The sequence below is a fragment of the Oryctolagus cuniculus genome, chromosome 4 (assembly GCF_051225735.1).
Source record: "Oryctolagus cuniculus isolate XC-2025 breed Fujian yellow rabbit chromosome 4, ASM5122573v1, whole genome shotgun sequence".
Classification (NCBI taxonomy): Eukaryota; Metazoa; Chordata; class Mammalia; order Lagomorpha; family Leporidae; genus Oryctolagus; species Oryctolagus cuniculus.
In genome coordinates this window covers 89,004,245-89,026,651 of record NC_142870.1, presented here as the reverse complement: position 1 = coordinate 89,026,651, position 22,407 = coordinate 89,004,245, and the positions used below count along the sequence as shown (strand labels likewise).

Genomic DNA, 22,407 nt, shown 5'->3' with positions numbered 1-22,407 from the left:
AGGAAGCCCCTGGCTCTTGGCTTCGGATTGGCTCAGTGCACTGGCCGTAGCAGCCATTTGGGGGGTGAACCAACGGAAGGAAGACCTATCTCTCTGTCTCTCTCTCTCTCTCACTGTCTAACTCTGCCTGTCCAAAAAAAAAAAAAAAAATCAGTTGAGGAATGATGATTCCTAAAATTTCCTTAAGCTATTGAGTTCATGTGACATATAAAATTAATTAGGGAAAAGACTGTGTATATATATCACCAAATATTTTATTTTTGAAAAATGAGATTATTCTTACCAGACATACCAGCTGTTGGGTTGTTGTTCATTATAATTTACACATCTGTTGATAAAGGAAGAGCAGTTAATGCTACACCTCTAGATGGTTAATACCTATTTTATTTGAACCTCCAAATGATACAGACCCTAGAACAGTCACCTAATTATATCCACATCCATCTCTACCCTCAGCATGATAAACAAATGTCTGCCTTTCATTTAGTCCATTCAAGGCACTGGAACAAAGATAAATTTGAGATTATCAGTCATGTAAACAAATAAAAATCCTGTTTAAAGTTTGATTCTAGTGTTACAAATACTGTTATGCTCTGAGAAGCTAGTGACTAACTTCAGGGACAATAAGTCATAGGTATTAGACAGATATTCATTTCACCTTTCTGTTTATCCAGAGACCTAGAATCCTTCATGAACCAAATTATCCATGGAAATGTTACTGATCTGTGCTTTTTTTTTTTTTGACAAGCAGAGTGGACAGTGAGAGAGAGAGACAGAGAGAAAGGTCTTTCTTTTCCATTGGTTCACCCCACAATGGCCGCTGCCGCTGGCGCACCATGCTGATCCAAAGCCAGGAGCCAGGTGCCTCCCCTGATCTCCCATGTGGCTGCAGGGCACAAGGACCTGGGCCATCCTCCACTGCACTCCTGGGCCACTTGGTAGGGAATAGCAGGCTAACTATTAAATATTAAGTACTCCAATTGATTTCACTTTACTTGGGCAACTCATGAGGAAATAAATTAGGCTAGGAGGAAATTGAATGGGTGTGACTAAATACGTCATTTACCAGAAAGTTAGTTGACCTCTTAGCCTATCATTGTAAAATCTGTGTGTGTAGGCACTAAGATAGGTTGAAAGCTATCATACAAAAGTAAAGTTCACAGTTAGATTTTCAGGAGGCGTAATTCCCCATGTCCAAAGATGTATCAATTATTTATACTGGAGTCCCTCACTATGCCCGAGATGTTGCACTGGACATATGTTGCTGATGGACTGTTTTCATATCAGAATATCTGGGCCACTAATATGCTTTCCTGGGCATTCCTAATGTCAATTAATTTATTGCTTCTAGCATCCCTCAGGAGTCAGCCATGTTTATCATCTTATAGGAGAGAAAAGACTTTTTAACATATGCAAAGTGTAAACTTCAAATTTTTTGAAAGATGTATTTATTTATTTGAAGGTGGAGTGACAGAGAGAGGGAGAGTCAGGGGATAGCTCGATACAGAGGTAGACATAGGGATAGAGATCTTCCACCCCTGATTCATTCCCTAAGTGCCTACAATAGCTGAGCATGGGCAAGACTGAAGTCAGGAGCTGGGAAATTCATCAGACTCACATGTGGGTGGCAGGGAGCCAAGAGTTTGGGTCATCATCTGCTACTTTCCTGGATGCATTAGCAGGAAGACGGATCAGACACAGAGCAAACAGGACTTGAAGTGGCATTCTGATACGAGCAGCGACTTAATCCTCTGCACCACAATGCCTGACCCATTGAATTAAAAATTTTACACAAAACATTTAAGACAGAAGTAAATGACTAATTGAAAATTTTTTGATTGTTCTTATATCTTTGTTTTTCTGAGTGGCTGTAGAATTCTGCAAAGTTCACAGGTACAAATGGCTAAGAAAAAATGACAACTGACAACTTTAGAAAGTGAGCATAGCCAGAGCTGTGGTAAAGCTGGTAAAACCTAAGCCTGCAACACCAGAATTCTGTAGGGGTACCGGTTAGTGTCCTAGTTGTTCCACTTCTAGCTCCCTACTAATGGCCTGGGAAAAGCAACAGAAGATAGCCTCTGCCGCCCAGATGGGAGACCCAGAAGAAACTCCTGGCTCCTGGCTCCTGGCTCCTGGCTCCTGGCTCCTGGCTCCTGGCTTTGGCCTGGCCCAGCTCTGACCATTACTGCCATCTGGGGAATGAGCTAGCAAATGGAGAAGAGCTCTCTGTCTGTCTCTCTCTCTCTTTCTGTAACTCTGACTTTTAAATAAATAAATAAATCTTTTTTTAAGTGACCATCAGTAAAAGACTTTTGAAAATAATTCATGGAATATCCTTGTAGAGTGTTGCTATGCAATCATCAAAAAGAATGGGGGCAGGCCTGCTGGCTACCATGTTGCTGTTACATCTGCACCCACAATGGAATATCTGTATTGGATTCCCAGCTCTGAATCTTGACTCCGACTTCTTACTAATGCTAGACCCTGGGAGGCAGCAGTCATTGCTCATGTGATTGGGTTCCTACATTCCAAATGGGAGACCTCAGTTGATATCCAACCTCCTGGCTTTGGCCTGGCCCAGCTCAGTTCATTATAATCTGAGGAGTGGACCTGAAGATGGGAGCTTTCCCTTTATCTGTATGTGTCTCTTTCTCTCTGCTTCTCAAAATTTATTTTTTTTTAATTTGACAGGTTGAGTTATACACAGTGAGAAAGAGAGAGAAAGAGAGAGAGAGACAGAGAGAAAGGTCTTCCTTCCGTTGGTTCACTCCCCAAATGGCCACCATGGCCAGAGCTGCACCGATCCAAAGCCAGGAGCCAGGAGCTTCTTCCTGGTCTCCCATACGGGCGCAAGGTCCCAAGCATTTGAGCCATCCTCCAGTGCCTTCCCGGGCCATAGCAGAGAGCTGGACTGGAAGAAGAGCAACCAGGACTAGAACCCTGTGCCCATATGGGATACTGGCACTACAGGCAGAAGATTAACCAAGTGAGCCATGACGCCGGCCCTCAAAATTTAATTTTTTAGGGAACATAGATTTAGGTTTGAAATTGAATTCTTGTTAAGTAAAATAATACAGAGAATTGAATCTTTTTTTGCACCAATACAATAATTTCACTTAAATAGTTACTAGTTAAACATATATTTACACCAAACCACTAACAGTGCTTACTTCTCTTAAAGATGGTATTATGAGGAAGTTTCTGTTTTGAATTTTTCAAACTTTTGTAGTCAGATAGCACTAACATGCCACATTAAAAATATAAAAATCTTTAAAGTGTAGTCTTTACGTTAGGATGTATGGAAGGAAAGTTTCTGGGTGTCCTGGCCAAGTAAAAGAACAGAAGTTCTTGTTTTTGGAATATTGACATAGAAACTCTTGACTCAAAGTGCGGATTATTTCAGGTTCCTGTAATATCCATTTCTGCTTCTATTTTTTTTTCATTTTAATATAATTCACATGTAAGTATTTATCATTGATATGGATTTTAAATATTAAGTACTTCATTTTATTTCTTCATTCTATTTTTAAATCACTCATTTGCCTACCCTCCACCCAGGACTAAACAAATACCCAAACTGATTTATTGCACTTTCTAAGCCCTGTGCACCCTTTGGTGGAGGTTCTGATATGCAAAAAGATGACCAGGCAATAGCTGGAGAAATGCAATGGTGTCATGAATTTCAGAGTTGCAGGCACCTATGGGATCATTTATTTCATCCTTTGGATTGTATATGCTGTATAGCTGAGAGAAAATGTATTTATCTCAGATTTTTCACCAGCTATATAATAAGGTAAATGTTGGATATACAATATAGCTTTGTGATTAATATTCTGGGCTCAGAAATTAGTCCTGGGTCCAAGTAAAAGATCTGCCTTGTATTTGTTTGCCTTCTTGAACAAAATACTTAACTGTACTCAGATAGATGATGGAATATCACTAGTGACAGAGGAAGCATTTAAATACATGTGGCCTGGCTAGTCCCTGTCTCTTACCACTGTGCGATAATATGACTGGAAAGAGTAGAAGCTAGGTATAGGACTGTCTGTATACTTGCAATATACTGAGTTTTAAAATGTCTTAAGAAAAGATTGAAAATGCACACAAGAAATAGAAATTGAAGCATGGATAGTATCAGACAAAGAAAATAAACCAAGAGGGATATCAGTTTGGAAACTGACTGTAGTAAATCCCATATAGAAAATTTGAACTGAATTCTAGATCTGGCTTAAGCTTTCTGGCAATAAAATGGTAAGAAAGAGAATTGGTTACATGGTATCCTCTAAAATTAGCAAAATGAATGCCACTACTCACCAGATGTGCAACAGTTCCTGGTAGAAAAACTGGAGAAAAATTCTAACCCTGGGGCCTTGTAAAGAGAACAACATCGTAGGCGATGTGAACAATGCTGCCCATGATACTCAGATTAAATGTAACAAAAAAATTCTTGGAGTTTTTCTCAGTTAACAAATTTTACTCAATATGCACTAATATGCAATTTATGTAATAAAAATTTGAAGGATAGAGAATATCAAGTCATATTTTCCAGAAGTTGGTGGTAAATTATAGAGCATTCACTAGATGAAATGTATTTCTTTCAGATTTTTCACCAGCTATATAATAAGTTAAATGTTGGATATACAATATAGCTTTGTGATTAATATTCAGGCTCAGAAATTAGTCCTGGGTCCAAATAAAAGATCTGCCTTGTATTTGTTTGCCTTCTTGAACAAAATACTTAACTGTACTCAGATAGATGATGGAATATCACTAGAAAATCTATTTTTTAAAGATTTATTTATTTGAAAGTCACAGTTACAGAGAGCTAGATGGAGCTAGAGAGAGCGAGCTAGAGAGAGAGAAAGAGAGAGAGAGAGAAAGAAAGAGAGAATCTTCCATCTGCGGGTGCACTCCACAGATGGCTGCAACAGTCAGGTCAGGACTGGATCAGGCCAATGTCAGGAGTCAGGAGATTCTCCCATGTGGGTGCAGAGGTCCAAGTACTTGGGCCAACTTCCGCTGGTTTCCCAGGCCATTAGCACGAAGCTAGACTGTAAATGGAGGAGCTGGAACACTAACTAGTTTCCATATTGCATGCCTGTGTGGCAGGCTGAGGCTCTATCCACTATATCACAATCCAACCCCATTAGGAAATCTATTAATGCAGTTAATCTAAACACTATTTTATGGGGCTGGCTCTATGGTATAGTAGGCTAGGCCTCTGTCAGGAGTGCCACTATCTCATTTGGGTGCCAGTTTATGTCCTAGCCAGTCCTAGCTGCTCCTCTTCCAATCCAGATCTCTGCTTGTAGCCTTGGATGGCAATAGAGGACGACCCAGGTGCTTGGGCCCCTGCACCCACGTGGAAGACTTGGATGAAGCTTCTGGTTCCTGGCTTTGGATAGGCCCAGCTCTGAGCACTGTGGCTATTTGGGGGTGAATCAGTGAATGGAAACCTACCCCACCCCCTCTAACCCTGCCTCTCAAATAAATAAATAAATAAATCTTTAAAAAAAAACTATTTTATGAATTTGTCATTCATGACTTTGAGTTTATTTATGCACATGCATGCCCATCTGTGATTGCTTACTGGGAGGAGAATGAAGTAGAAGAGCAATTGAATGGGGATTCTATCAGTTTATTTCATATAATATATTACTTATAATACTTGCATTTTATACAAAGATAAGATAGCAATGCATTATTTGTACCAAAATATAGTTATAAAAACAAAATGACTATACTGGATCAGAAAAATTCAATCTAATGTTTGAAAACAAGTTTAAGTAGAATAAGTAATAGATCAAAATTTTTAAAACAGGAATTTTTTAAAACAGAAATGTATGTAAATCATTTTGCATAATTCTTTCAGCATAAAAGTTGATCCGTGAAAATGTTTTTATTTCTGGTTATCAGAGATGCCTTCTTCCCAGTCATCTCTTCCAATGGGCGGCCAGCCAGCCCTTTATTGCTTTCTTTGATTTATTTAGAAATGTTTCTTCTTTTCTATTTTTTGCCCTCTAATCCAAGTCTCCCTTTGCTGTGTCCATTTTGCATGTGACTTTGAGAAACTTACTGTCCTTTTTTTTTAAAGAATTATTTATTTATTTGAAAGTCAGAGCCACACAGAGAGAGGAGAGGCAGAGAGAGAGAGAGAGAAAGGTCTTCCATCCGCTGGTTCACTCCCCAAATGGCTGCAATTGCCAAAGCTGCGCTGATCCGAAGCCAGGAGCCAGGAGCTTCTTCTGGGTCTCTCACACAGGTGCAGGGGCCCAAGGACTTGAGCCATGTTCCACTGCCTTCCAGGCCGTAGCAGAAAGCTGGATCAGAAGTGGAGCAGCAGGGTCTTGAACCGGCACCCTTGTGGGATGCCAGCACTGCAGGTGGCAGCCTTACCTGCTACACCACAACGCTGGCCCCTTACTATCCTCTTATATTTCTCACTCATAAAGTATATTTAGAGCACACCACCCCTTGAGATCCTTTCTCTTGTGTGCCACAGTGTTTGTGCTACTCTACTCCGTATTGCTTGTAATGGATAAATAAGCTTACTTAGCTGGGAAACATATTTTAACAGAAGATAATGTCTCAGACAGAGAAGCAATTTTAAATTGAGAATCCTTTGAATAAATATTGGCAGAGAAAGAGGATTTTGTTTGGGTGTAGGGGCTTCTTACTCTTTCATAAGACAGCATGTCTTTCATTATATACTCATAAGACTAACACCATTGTGTGCAAAATATGTGTGATGTTGTATCTAGTCAACACATTACTTACCTTATGGTACTTGCAATCCCAGTCAACCTCCCCTTTCCTTCTTTCTTTAGTGCATGCTAATTTGATTTCTATTTGAGGTGGTTTCTTGTTTTCACACAACACAGTTGATTTTTTTTTTGATTTTTTATAAATATAAAGAGAACAGTTTTTGCATTCCACATGTAAAGTTACAAGAAGACAACCACACTTACCTCACTCCCCTGATCACCCTAATACCCCTCCATCATACCACCTATCTTTTCATCAATCTTTGCACAGACATAATTTTAATACACTCTGTAATCACGGACTTAATTCATCATTACTCGTAATATTCAACAAATAAAAAGTAGGAAGACCACGGGGGCCGGCACTGTGGAGCAGCGGGTTAAAGCCCTGGCCTGAAGTGCAGGATCCCATTTGGGTGCCAGTTTTCCAGTCCTGACTGCTCCTCTTTTAATCCAGCTCTCTGTTATGACCTGAGAAAGCAGTAGAAGATGGCCCAAGTCCTTGGGCCCCTGCACCCATGTGGGAGACCTGGAAGAGGCACCTGGCTTCTGGCTTCAGATCTGTGCAGCTTCAACTATTGCAGTCATCTGGGGAGTGAACCGGTGGATGGAAGACCTCTCTCTGTCTCTACCTCTCTCTGTAACTCTGTGTTTCAAATAAATAGAATAAATCTTAAAAAAAGAAGTAGGAAAACCACAATGCCACAGAAGTAAAAACAAGGGCTAAAAATGACAATCATATCCCAAAATGACCATTTGATTCCCATACATGTTTTATTGTTCTAAATTAACAGCCACATATCAAACAAAACATATGAGATTTGTCTTTTTGAAACTGACTTATTTCACTAAGTATGATGGCTTCCAGTTGTGCCCATTTTATTGCAAAATACATTATTTCATTCTTTTTTATGGCTGAGTAGCATTCCATAGTGTCTATATATGACATTTTCTTTATCCAGTCATCAGTTGATGGACATCTGCATAGATTTGATATCTTAACAATTATGAATTGAGCAGCATTAAACTTGGGGTACAAAAAGCTATTTCATAAGATGATTTCATTTTGTTTGGGTAAATTCATAGGAGTTGGATGACTGGGTTGTATGGTAGATCCATTTTCAGATATTTGAGGAATCCCCAAACTGTCTCCCATAATGGATGTTCTAGTTTACATTTCTACCAACTGTGCATTAGGGTTACTTTTTTACTACATCCTTGCCAACATTTATTGTTTTCTGATTTTTGGATGATAGCCATTCTAACTGGGGTGAGGTACCACCTCATTGGGGTTTTTATTTGAATTTCTCTGATGGCTAGTGATCCTGAGCATTTTTTCATGTGTCTGTTGAACAATGGAATTTCTTCCTTTGAAAATTGCCGGTTCATGTCCTTTACGCAGTTCTTAACTGGGTTGTTGGCTTTGTTGATTTTGAGTTTCTTGAGCTCTTTATAGATATGGTGTATATTAATCCTATAATAGTGTATAGTTTACAAATGTTTTCTCCAATTCTGTCAGTTTCCTCTTCACTTTGTTGAGTATTTCTTTTTCAATGCAGAGCTCCTTATCATGATGTAATACCATTTATCTATTTTTATCTTTATTGTCCATGCTTTCAAGGTCTTTTCCAAGAAGTCTTTGCCTATGTCAGTGTCTTACAGAGTTTCCCCTATTTTCCTCTAGTAATTTGATGGTATAGGGTCATAGCTTTAGGTCCTTCATCTATTTTCAGTTAATTTTTGTAAAGGTATAAGGTCAGGGTCTTTTTTCATATTTTTGCATATGCAGATACATTTTTTTCCAGCACCATTTATTGAAGAGACTGTCCTTTCTCCAGGGATTGATTTCAGCTTGTTTAGCAAAGATTAGTTGGTATTACATATGTGAATTAATTTCTGGGGTTTCTATTCTGTTCCACTGGTCCACATATCTATTTTTGTCCCAGTACTAGGCTGTGTAGATTATAACTGCCCTTTAGTATGCCCTGGTATTGTGATTACTTTCAGGTTTGTTTTTGTTGTTTAATTTTGCATTAGCTATTTTGGGACTCTTGTGTTTCCATATAAATTTTAGCATCATTTTTTTCTATATTTGAGAATTTCATTGCTATTTTCATTGGTATCACATTTAATCTGTAAACTGCTTGTAGTAGTATGGATATTTTGATGATATTAACTTTCTATCCACAAACATGGAAGATTTTTCCATATTTTTGTGTCTTCTTCTATTTCTTTCTTTCATGTTTTGTAATTTTAATTGTAGAGTTCTTTCACATCCTTGGTTACATGTATTCCCAGGTACTTAAGCTTTTTGTAGTATGGAGAATGATACTGATCTTACAAGTTCTTTCTCAGCCATGGTATTATTTTTTTTTGGTTCCCCCAGATACGGAATATGTCATCTGCAAACATGGATAATTTGACTTCCTCCTTGCTCATTTGTATGCCTTTGATTGTTTTTCTTGTCTAGTGGTTCTACCTAAAACTTCCAGAACTATATTGAATAGCAATGATGTGAAAGTGAGCATTGTGCTCTAGTTCTTGACCTTAGTGTAAATGCTTCCAATATTTCTCCATTCAATATGATGCTAGCTGTGGATTTGTAATAAATTGCCTTAATTGTTTTGAGGAATGTTCCTTCTACACCCGATTTGCTTAAGGTTTTTATCATGAAAGAATGTTGTATTTTATCAAATGCTTTCTCTGCATCTACTGAGATAATTATATAGTTTTTATTCCTCAGTTTATTAATGTGATGTATCACATTTATTGATTTGAGTATGTTGAACCATTCCTGCATACCAGGGATAAATCCCACTTAGTCCAAGAGAATGATCTTTCTGATGTGTTTCTGGATTCAATTAACTAGCATTTTGTGGATGATTTTTGCATCTATATTCATCATGGATATTGGTCTGTAGCTCTCTTTTTCTGTTGTATCTTTTTCTGGAATTGGAATTAAGGTGATGCTGGCATTATAGAAGGAGTTTAGAAGAATTCCCACACTTTAAATTATCTTGAACGGTTTGCGAAGAATTGGAATTTGTTCTTTGAACATTTGGTAGAATACAGCTGTGAAGCCATCTGGTCCTTGGCTTTTCTTTGCTGGGATGTTCTTTATTACTGGTTCAATCTCCAAGTTGGTTATTCATCTATTTAGGTTTTCTATGTCTTCATTACTCAGTTATGGTAGATTATTTGTGTGCAAAAATCTATTCATTTCTTCTAGATTTTCTAATTTGTTTTCATATAGCTGTTTCTAGTAAATCCTCATGCTTCTTTTTACTTTTGTGGTATCCATCGTTACATCTCCTTTTGCATCTCTGATTTTGTAAATTTGGGTCTTCTTTTTTTGTTTAGTTGGGCCAATGGTGTATCAATTTTGTTTCTCTTTCCAAAAAACCATCTTATTCTTTCTCGATCTTTTGTATCTTTTTGGGGGTGTGGGGGATGTTCAAGTTTTTTCTTCTCTAATTTTAATCATTTCTTTCCTCCTACTAATTTTGCATTTGGTTTGTTGCTGTTTTCCTATGTCCTTGAGATGCATTGAAATATCATTTATTTGATGCCTTTCCAATTTCTTCATGTAGGCACTAATTGCTACAAACTTCCCTCTTAAATGTGATACATCACATTAATAACTGAAGAATAATAACTATATAATTATCTCAGTAGATGCAGAGAAAGCATTTGATAAAATACACAGCTTTTGCTGTATCCTGTAAGTTTTGATATGTTATGTTGGAATCTTCATTCATTTCCAGGAATTTTTTAATTTCCCTTTTGCTTTTTCTATGACCGACTCTTCATTCAGAAGCATGTTGTTTTGTCTCCACGTATTTTCATATTTCCTATAGTTTCTTAAGCTTAATGTCCAGCTTCATTCCACTGTGGTCAAAAAGATACATGATACGATTTCAATTCTTTTTAATTCACTGAGACTTGCTTTATGGCCTAGCATACAATATGCCCTTGAGAAAGTTCCATGCATTGATGAAAAGAATGCATATTTTATAACTATGCAATGAAATGTTCTGTAAATATTAATTAGGTCCATTTGGTCCATAGAGTAGTTTAGCTCTGTTGTTTCTGTGTTGATTTTCTGTATAGTTGATCTGTCAGTTGATGAAATTGGGGTGTTGAAGTCCCACAGTACTATTGTTTTGGAGTCTATGTCTCCTTTTATATCCCTGAACATTCATTTGAGATGGCCAAGTGCCTTGCCATTCAGTGCATATGTATTTATTAGAGTAACATTTTCCTGTTGAATTTATCCCTTAATCTTACATAATGCCTTTCATTGTCATTTTAACAGTTTTAATGTTTAAGTCTATTTTGTCTGATATTAGAATGGCTACATCTGCTCACATTTGCTTTCCATTAGCATGGCATATCTTTTTCTGTCCTTTCATTTTAAGTTTTTTTTTTTTTTTTTTTTGTATTTTTGTTGGTAAGGTGTGTTTCTTGTAGGCAGCAAATAGATGAGTCTTGTTTTTACTACATTCAGCCAGTCTGTATCTTTTAATTGGAGAATTTAGGCCATTTAGATTCAAGGTTATTATTGATAAGTAATGACTTGGTCTTACCATTTTTCTTACATATTGTCTGCTTTGGATTTCCTTTATACTTTTACAAGAAGATTTTCTGCCTTCATATTCTTTTGTTGATGACTATCATTCTCTATTTCTGTGTGTAGCACTCATTAAGAATTATTTCTAAGGCTGGACAAATGGTGACATTCTTTCAATTTCTGTTTGTTTTGAAAGATATTTATTTCACTTGCAATTTTGAGAGTTTTGCTTGCTGGGTATTATGAGATGACAGTTTTTTTTTTTTTTTTTCCATTTGGGACTTGTACTATGTCCCCACATTCTCTGTTGGCCTATAGGGTATCTGATGAGAAATCAGCTATTAGTATAACTGGGGATCCACTGAAGGTAATCTGGCATCTTTCTCATGCACATTTTAGAATCTGTTCTTTATGATTTACTGTTGAAAATTTGACTATAATGTATCATGGTTAAGATCTTTTCTGACCCTATCTATTATGAGTTCTGTATGCTTCCTGTACTTGGATGCTTCTTTGTTTCTCCAAATTAGGCAAGTTTTGCGATTATCTCTGTGAATAAGTGTTCTAATCCACTCTCTCTTTCTACACATTCAGGAACTTACAGTAAGACATCTACTTGGTCATTTGATAATATACCATAAATCTCAAACACTATTTTCAGTCTTTCTATTTTTATTTTTTGTTCTGACTGAGATATTTCCAAGGATTTATCTTCTAACTTGTATATTCTTTCTTTTGACTCACCGAGTGTGTTGTTGAAGCTTTCCATTGTATTTTCTATTTGACATATGGAGTCCTTCATTTCTAATATTTCTGCTTGATTTCTCTTCAATATCTCTATCTCTCGGCAACATTTTCAACCGTATCACGTAGGATTTTTTTCACCTCATGAATCTGTTTCTCTGTGTTTCTGGGTAATCTTATGATCATTCCTTTGAATTCATTTTTAAGTATTTTATTAATCTCTTTGCCTTCACATTCTAATATTAGGGGCTGTTGTGTTCATTTTGAGGAGTCTTGTTGTGTTTCTTATTCTACTTTTTTTGTATTTTTCTGTTTATTTTAGGCATTTGTGGAAACATGTGTTGGTGTTCTCCTCTGATGGCTTTTATCTCTGAACTATGCCTTTGTGGCTTAGAGGAGTGTCTGATACTTGAGTGAATATAAGGAGCCATTTGCTGGGTAGGGCCAGGGAATTCTGATCAGTGCTCAAGGGTGTGGTGAGAATACAGGGTGACACCCAAATTGGGAGTGATAGATCTTCACTGTAGGGAGGAGGGTATAATTACATCTGCTGGCATAATCACAGCCTCACCTCCTCTCCTCCAAGGTGATAGGTGCATAACATTAACTCACAGTGCCTACAATCTCCAGCATAAACTACAATCTCTAGCACATAAACTATATAAATGATCTGTGAAGTCCTCAATGTGAGCATGGAGCATCCTACAATCACACATTCCAGGCAATCAGGTAGCTCTGAGCCTCAGACATCAGACTGAATGATTGCCCAGAGACCCAGCTACAACCATTACCTATTGTGCAGTCACAGAATCTCCTCAGTCATATTGCACAAGGCTCCACAGTCACAGGGGTCAGAGGATACAATCTCAGCTCTGCAAGCCTGCCCCATCCACAGCAGAGGCATTCCCATAGACAGTTTACTGTGGGTGTTCTGCTTTGGCAGTTTGAGCCCCAGAGCCTGAGACAGGCTTGAGGAATGGGAGCACCTCGCAGTCCTAAGTAAATGCCTAACCATCTGCCAGTACTCCAGGCCAGGCTCAAAGTCAGTGGAGAACACAAATTTATTCCTCTGATAAAAATCTTCTAGGTGGGCACTTGCCTAAGCTTCCCCAGACTATACTGGCATTAAGATGATGCTTTCTCCCTGCTGATCACAGAGCACCCTTCTGGGGCAATGGAAAAAAAGCAATATACTTTTCTTTCACCAGGTTATGTTGGTATGCTGACCTCTGCTAGGGCTCCAGTCAGAAATCAAAGCCATTGTGGTTAACAAGATTCTCAGGCAACATCACCAGTGACATGTGGTGTCACAGTTTGGTATCACCTCACTTTGAGCAGCTGGTGTCTCCTCCAGTCCCGGGCTGAGGGGGTTGCAGGTGGTCTCTCTGCTTACTGCTGCATGTTTGTACTGCCCATGCTGCTCCATGGCATCTCTTTTCCACTGCAAACTTCATTATAACTCTGCCCTGGAAATACACTGCCTCTGCTTTTCTTCTATTATCTTCACATGGCCAAAAAAAAGCACATCTTTCCCTATTGGTCTATCTTGGTATTCCAAAACTGTTGGTATCAAATAATGATTAATACAACAGACACTTAACTGCAAGATGATATGGACATAAATGTTGCCGACATAGTAAGTAAGTTAATAGCACAACTTCAACTTAAGTAAATGTTGAAGAACTGCTATTAACTTATTTACTATGTCTCTCTGGGTCTCAATTTCTTCACCTGAAGGAGACCAGTAACCCCAAAGTCTCTAAAATGAGTATAAACACTTGTCAAACACATATTTTCCTGTTATGATGATTAGAAAATTGCATTCAATGTTTAAGATAATTTCCAATGATGAATTGTTTTATCGTATTATTCTATACAACAAACAGGAGATGAAGAAGCTGGGACCAACATTGTGGTACAGTAGGTTAAGCCATGGCTTATGACATTAGCATCCCATACTGGAGTGCTGGTTTGAATCCCGGCTATTCTGCTTTCTATCTAACTCTCTGCTCATGTGCCAGGGAAAGCAACAGACTATGGACCAAGTGCTTGGACCCTGGCCACTCACCTGGAGACCTGGATGGAATCCCTAGCTCCTGGCTTCAGCCTGGCACAACCTTGGCTGTTGTAGCCAATTGTGGAAAAAAGCAGTGGGTGGAAGATCTCTGTCTCTCTCTATCCCTGTCTCTCCTTCACTCTCTGTCATCCTGCCTTTCAAATAAATAAATAAATGTTTGTGTTCCTGCAAGTATAGATTTTTCAATTGTTTTATATCTTTGCAAAACAGATTGTTAAAACTGATATAGTACGATAGTCTTAATGATCTATGATTTTTTAAAATTTACTCTCTGTAAGTGAAATTGACTTCACTTCATGTGATTATTATTTATGATTACTGTCTACAGTTCTTGCCTATATTCCCGCTGAACCGTGTTTTTCTTTTATATTTTACTTGTTGAAGTTTTTATTTCATGAACCATTAAGACTTTGACTATAATGTAAATTAAAATGTTATCTCAAAATTTTAAAAAATCTTTTAAAAGCAAACAAACAAAAGAACTGAAAAGGCAAGATAAGAGCAGCCACGATGGCCAATGTCAGGTAACCCTATAGCAATCAAAAACTCTCCTATGTCACAAACAGCTAAAGATCGCATATTAAATGCTAGAATGAACAGAAAATTAAATGCTAGAATAAACATAAATGGAGAACTATGCAGGAGCAGAAAGGGTGGCACAAATGTAATAAGCAAATTGTCAACAAAAAGATAATCTACCAGAATCAGGTGCATGGTTCCAGGGCCTAAGAAAACACCCCTCCTAGCATGGCCTCTTGCTCTAGCTCCAGTGCCAAAAGACTCCAGATTGAGGGCAACAGGCAAGGATAATTGACAACAGCTGGCTGGGAGTGAGGGCTGCACCAGAAGACAGTGCTTGGCAGAGAAGTTTTTCTGACACTTTTGCTAAGTCACATTGCATTACAGTTAACATTAATCATCAGCAGCGTTATTAATGGCACCTTCTTCCTATCTCCTGACCAGAATTCTGAGAACCATTAAGTCTACAGTAGAAAAAGTGAGAAAATTTAATTGATTATTCACATAATTCATATCAAAAACACTTTGAAATTCACTCATCCCACAGGTTAGAATTTGGCTTATTTCCTTAGAGTTGAAACTGAATTATCTCAAAGACGGCCTCCCATTGTTGCCATGACTTATGAGTATGAATGAAGCCATAGATTATACTATGATTCTTTCATGAACTTAGAGTATCTCTGAAACCTCAAGGGAGTGAAATTCACTGAGCATTAAGAATCAAGAAATCAACGTCCCTTTATTTATCTAACAAAACTGATCATAATAAAAAGGATCTTTCCTGTTTTAGAAAATGAAGCCATCTGCATTTCAAAACCATTTACTTTTTTTCTTATATGATTATAGTGATCATTGGAAACTCATTTGGGGATTTTAAAATGAATTAAGGCTTTTTGATTCTTCAGAATTTTAAAATAACAAGTTAAAACATGGGATCTCTTACTATTTACTTACATTTCATTTTCTTCACATGGTAGATCCGAGAGCACCAACTGAAACACATGTTTCAAACAATAAAATCCAAGCATCTCATTTGTCTAATCCTTTAATACAAACAGCACCTAGAGACAATATGGGTTCATATCATTCTGTTTCTCTTTTTAATTGAAGACACCATAGCAGGGTCTATTTTCAGTGTACAGACTTTAATTAAAGAGTATCTAGGTAGAATCTTTTCTTTTTGTTTTAATGAAATTTCAACTCAGATTTCATTGAATGAGATGTTATCCTTTTTAAAAAATATTTATTTGAAAGTCAGAGTTAGAGAGAGAGCTAGAGAGAGCGAGCAAGAGAGAGAGATCTTCCATTTGCTGGTTCACTCCCCAGATGGCCGCAAAGACCAGGGCTGGCCCAGGCCAAAGCCAGGAGCCAGGAGCTTCTTTTGGGTCTCTCATGTGGGTGGCAGGTGCCCAGGCACTTGGGCCATCCTCCACTGCTTTCACAGGCATGTTTGCAGGCACCTAATTAGCAGGGAGCAGGCGGTGGTGGTTTTATGCGCTTTGCCATAATGCCGGCCCTGGGTGGAATCTCAAACCCAACAGTGACAGAAGACAGATGTCTTTGAACCAGATGTCTTTTTGCAAACCATTATAGATAGACCTGAAAGCATTTTCTGGTTTTTGTATATGGATAGTTTGTTGGCTCTAAGAAGCTTCAATGCACCTTGCACATTTTATTCTCAAGTTTTAGCTATAGGAAGGGGGTTAATTATTTCTGAGTATCTTCATGCAAAGGAACCATATACCAAATGTATAGAAACAGAAGTTAATCCTATTAGCAGCAATGGATATTAAATACTTTGTGAACATGTGACTTTAACCTACTTTAAGACTGAGGCTTGTTTAAAATCACATGGCATTCTTGTCAAAATTTGTAATCTTAATCAAAAAAGAGGGGGAAAGTGGTAACCTTGATTGCTTTAAGAAACCCTTGCCTACAGCATTATAGCACAATTATCTTAATTTTTTTTTGTTTTGAACCTTACAATTTACAATATTTCATACCCACCATCACAAAGAAAAGGACTCTTTTCTGGTGTTTTTGTCTGTTTGTGTTCCCCTTTGAATTGGGATTCCAGTGTACTAATAGAAAAATCTTTAAATATCACTTATATGTAGCTTCCAAATCCAGGTTGAGGAAGCCAATTGAAGCATTTATTCTCTTAGAATATAACATACAAATGCAGGTACAAAAGAGAAGTCAGAAAATTTCAAATGGAAGACTTGGGAGTTTGGAGTGAGCAAGGTCTTTTTTTCCCAAAACACATCTTCTTTATCACCTTGTATTTACTCCACCAAGTTTATCTGGGTAGAGAGATTTGTGGAGTTGCAGATGGAGCCATGAATTGGCCATCAGAGAGTGTGGTATTGAACAATTTATAAGCCCAGAAGATGAGTTGCCTTCTCAATTGCTAGAATGCTGCGAATAGATTTGCATACTAACAGAGAGGGAAATGAACATGCAGATTTTGCCCATGAAGAAAGTTTACTTATGAGTCAATGAAATCATTTGGGATTCAGCATAACAGATAAATAAATAAAGCCAACATTTTACTTTCAAGTCACTTCCTAATCTTCTCTGTGTGTCTTCAAATTACACAATATCACATTATAGCCACCTCACTGCCAATTCATTAGCTGTCAGACTTCTGAGTTATAATGAAATGTTGAGTGAAGTCTTAATATACTTTAGACCTAAATCTTTCAGACACATTGCATTCAAGTAACACAGATATGGAGATGCAGGTTTTGGTCAGAGAGGAATGTTAGAGCAGAAGCAAAATGAACCCTAAAGCGGTTCTGTCTACATCAGGCAGTATTGAAAAACTGTCAAGCATCAAGTGTGGTTGCAGGCAACAGCAAACATGCCTTAAATTAATCCAGCCACAGCAGCTTTCTCTGTGTCAATAGCATTTTTTATTTTTGAAATTTTCACTGCATAGCAAAGTTAAACAAAGGTTAAAATTTGCATTGCATTTTGATAGCAATGGTAATACATAAACAAAATCAAGACTAATATTACGGACAATTTGTTTCCTGTGTCTCTCTCTATAATAAAGTACAGGTTGCTGGTAATGCCTTCTTGAGGAAAATGTTTTAAGTAGGAGTAGTTAAATTGTGCAAAGCACAAATCTATAGGAAATCAAGTCCTCAAAGTACCTCTCAAAATATGTTCCGAGAAAGAGAGATGGTTACCTGGAATAGAGTCAAACACAAGGTTCCTGCAGTTGTGATCACTGAAGTGATGCCAAAAGGTCTGGATCTTGACATGATTAAAGGTCAGTCTGCCAGAGATAGCAGTTTGCTAACTTTGTTTATCTTCCCCAGTCTCACAACTTGTTAGCTTCTCTATAAGTTATACTCCCTACCAGGGCAGGTGTTAATGATGGCTCCTTGTGACTAGTGAAGTGCATGCTGGGGAAAGGAATGTCAGGTGCACACTCACAGGCACTAAGAGTTCAAGGAATTTAAGTTTAAGGTCAGAACACTGCTACTGTTTGTCAAGGCCTTAAAAATAGGGGTTATAAATGCTGACCTATGAGACTAGCTGGCTGCTTAAATCACATTCAAAATTCAAGTCCATGTTTTATTCCAGAGAACTTGTGATTCCTTCATAGACTCTCATATTTAGAACATTTATTCAGTTTTCTTGCCTTTGTTGGTTCTTTTTTATCTTCCCTTATTACATATGATTTTAAATCCTATTTCTTATTAAATCTTGTACAAAAAGCTTTTCCTGTCTCATAAATGTGTTCAAAATTATAATTTCTGGCTCATTTTTTTAGCAGTGTGCATTTCCGTGTTATTTTACTGAAACAACTCCAACACTATCAACAAAAGCAACAACAACAAAATACTTGGAAGATTATTTCAGGAAATTCTTGAAAAGTACAACTAAACTAATATATATTAAGACTTCTATTAAAGCTATGGTAATTTACAAAAACGGTTCTGCTGGATACAAATAGTAAAATAAATGTAACAGAAAGCTCAAATTTAGACTTAAATAAACACAGAGACTTATTGTAGCCATCATTTTGAATTACTGGACACAATAAGAATATTATTTGAGGGTTTATTTATTTATTTGAAAGGCAGAGTTACAGAGAGGCAGAGGCAGAAAGAGAGAGAGAGGTCATCTATCTGCTGGTTCACTCCCAGACAGCTGCAATGGCTTGAGCTGCACCAATCCAAAGCCAGGAGCCAGGAGCTTCTTCCAGGTCTTCCACATGGGTACTTGGTACCCAGGAACTTGAGCCATCTTCCATTGCTTTCACTGGAGCAACCGGGACTCGAACTGGCACCCATATGGGATGCTGGCACTGCAGGCAGCAGCTTTACCCACTGCACCACCGCAGTGGCCCCACTCAAGGGTTTAAAAAGGAAGCTTTTGGGTGGAAAGAAGGCAACAGTGATTTTAAGATACTAATGTTCATTTATAATTAGATAAATATAATACACAATTATAATTATATTGGCAAAGTAAAAAAAAAACTATATGTAGTTGGGAGGGATAGGTATGAGGAAAAAAACTCTAAAATATGTGATTTAGAAAACTGTACAACTTCTTTAAGACAACTGGGTAGTATCTATAAGCCTAAAAAGTAAATATACCCTTAGGCCAAGAATTCTTTGCCAAGAATCTATCCTACAGATGCTACTATACATGGGACAAATAGTCATATGCAATGATGCTCACTGAAGTATTATTGATAATAATAACACATTGGAAACACCAATTGTCCATCAAAATGTGACTGGTTAAATTCAACATGATTGTAGTCACCTAAAAAAATACTGGGACGTTGTTTGAAAGGTGTCTGGAAATCACAGATGCTGATGTATAAAGCTCTTTATGATATATTAAATAAATGGAACAAACCATAGTGTAATGTGTGCGTCATACTAACTTCCATGCAATAAGCAGGCATAGCTATGATGGTTTATCTTTTTGTAAAATATAGGCATATGTGTGTATATATACATAATGTTTCTATATTAATTTATTAACAGTGATTGTTAATAAATGAGGGACTAAGGAAACAAGAGTAGGAAGGAAAACTACTTTTTACTGTTAGCTTCCTGTATTTGGGGGGTATAAGGCATCTTCAAAAACTTCATGGAAATGTATATTACAAAAAATTGATACATGGATTTCAAAATTGTCTGCATCAAAATAAACTTACCTTTATTCTATTTTTCCACAAACTTTTTGAAGTTCTCACATGTGTGTGTTATGTGTGTGTGTATTTGACAATGTCTATATGCTAATTATTTTATACATAAGTATTTTTCCAAGAGTCAGTTTTGAAGCTGACCTAGAACACAGAACAAGCATATTGAATTTCAACCTGAGTGAAGCTCAACAAATGTAATTCAAATGATAACATATGAACTCATTTTTAAACACATACATAGAAGACACTAGAAAAAAAAAACACCCTGTTGGTTACCTAAACCACTGCACTGAATTGGGCATTGCAGTGTCTGAATTAGTCAAGCTGCATTTGGATGGGTTAAACAGGCTGTGTGGTGGCCATGATCTGTTTAGTATGCAGCCACAGTCACTGCCATGAATTTCAAAGCAGAGGAAGGGCTGGATGCCAATGCCCATAGGAAAAAGTAAACCAAGCCTACAATATTATTTATCCCTAAGACACCCTCCATTTTGAGTGTCTCTAAGTCTGTAATTAAACAGATGAGAAATAGGCTGTTCACTGGTGAACTTATTTATTAAGCCGTCAGAAGCCTGACTTCCTTTAGTGGAGTCAATGATTTAAGGATTTCTGGGAAATGAAAGGAAGACCAGATGATGAGAAAAGAGATAGAATGGGAAGAAGAACAGCGTGTTTGGTTTAGCTTTAGAAATTGTAACAATGACCATCCGGATACATAGATTAAATGGTTCTTGTCAAAAGGAAAAAAAAAAAGAAAAGCACAAGGAAAAAAAAAAAAGCACACACTTGCAGCAGGCAGCTAACTAGCAGTAGAACATTTGAATAGTTAAAGATAGGGTCTATAGTCAAGTAATACTACAGATACTACGACTGTATTTGGTACTAAATTTCATGTCCTTTATAATTTTTTTTTCTGCCCCAGAATGCCATTTATTCATTGACTTCTGTGATTTTTATCATGAAACTTCCAAAGTCCAGCATTGCATATTTTACATAAGACAATAGTTCCTCTAGTACATTCTCCATGTAGCATCATGACAGTTGGATGGTCTTGGAAAATGAAGTCACCACAAATACTGTTTTAACTTATTTTAACATGATTGTAGATAGCCTACCCTTTTAAGAATATAGAGATGACACAAACCCTTCATTCAATTTCCTCCAATGATATCATCTTCTAGAACTCTTGTACAATCTCACAATGAGGAAATTAACATTGATATAATCTATTACCCACATGACTTTTACAATTTATGATTTATTATTTAAAATGTAGGGTTAATTCTGTTGGTCCAACTGCATGCTTATGTGTATGAGCTTGTTGCATTGAGTTCTTATCACTGAAAATAATCAAGATGAAGATGGACAAAAACTATTCAAAACAATATGGTCCTTAGGACACTAAGGTTGTTTGGGTTACTAGGCCAGGCTGAAGCAAAGATCCCAGAGCTTCACTGGGGTTTTTCACATGCGTGGCAGGGACCCAAACAATTGGGCCATCTACTACTGTTCCCACACCATTATCATGGAGCTGGATCAGATGTGGAGTAGCAGATGGGATGCTGGCATCACAGGCAACATCTTTACCCACTATGCCACAACACCAGCTCCCCTAGCTCTTCCCTTTATGTGGAAGAATTAAGTCTCCAATAAATGGATGGAGGGAATATGAAAACTGACCTTGGGATTCACAGCCTGGACTAAGTCCAAATTTCTGGTAGCTCTGAAATCTATCAGTATTTGTCATGATATATGGCTGTTTGAAATGAACCAAGGGCAAAGATTATTTATTAAGAAATAATAAATAAATGTATGGAAAAACGGGCATGTATAAAGAAGGTTCAAAGAACAAGCAAGGAAAACTAAAGGAGCCAGGGAAGGATCTGGAAATCGGAAGACCTTGGCTGAAGTCACCACTAAACAGTAGTACAACAATGAAACAGTCATTGATCTTCTTAGAAAACTGTTTCCTAAAGTGACAATGATATTATCTTAACTCCAATAATTTTAGTTAATGATAAAATTAAAAATATCAACATGAAATCACACATTACATAAACATAATGAATTGACTGTTGGAGCAAAAATAAGATAAAGAATTCCAAAATCAGTTCAGAGACCCACAGAAACTATAAAAATGGGAGTAATGTAAGGTTGACTTAAAATCAAGCTCCTCATTGTATCAGTCTGTGATTTTTTTCATTTGCTTCTTCTACCACTTAAGAAATATTAATCACTTTGTTAAACTAATGGTCAACTTTCAATCTTCATCTTATTTGAAAGAGTACTCAGCATTTGTTATAATTAATCATTTCTCACTCTTTGAAACATGTTCTTTACCTGGCTGGTAGAACAATGCATTTCCTTATTTTCCCTCACTTTGTTGGCCATTATGCTTTATCTCTCCAGAATTTGTATGTTAGACATGCCCTAAGATGCATTCCTTGGACCCCTTTCTTATCTATGTGAATTCACTCTCAAAAATCTCATTCAGTCCCCTGGGTTGTCATCTATAAACAGACACCTCACAAATTCCTCTTTTCAATCCAGATCTCTT

General features: G+C 37.2%; 1 protein-coding gene across 2 annotated transcripts in view; it reads right to left on the bottom strand.

Moving 5' to 3' along the window:
- TMEM207 (transmembrane protein 207) overlaps positions 1–18,051 on the bottom strand; it is a 29,296-nt gene extending 11,245 nt beyond the window's left edge. The window contains exons 1-3 of one of the 2 annotated variants that reach the window (XM_008266652.5): positions 17,869–18,051; positions 15,629–15,666; positions 284–328 (exon numbers count right to left, since the gene is read on the bottom strand). In XM_008266652.5, coding sequence (XP_008264874.3) covers positions 284–328; positions 15,629–15,666; positions 17,869–17,943 — 158 coding nt within the window. In that variant the 5' untranslated portion in view covers positions 17,944–18,051. Of the gene's footprint in view, positions 1–283; positions 329–15,628; positions 15,736–17,868 lie in introns of both variants that reach the window. The other variant, XM_051818897.3, reaches the window with a different exon arrangement.
- Positions 18,052–22,407: the final 4,356 nt, after the last annotated feature.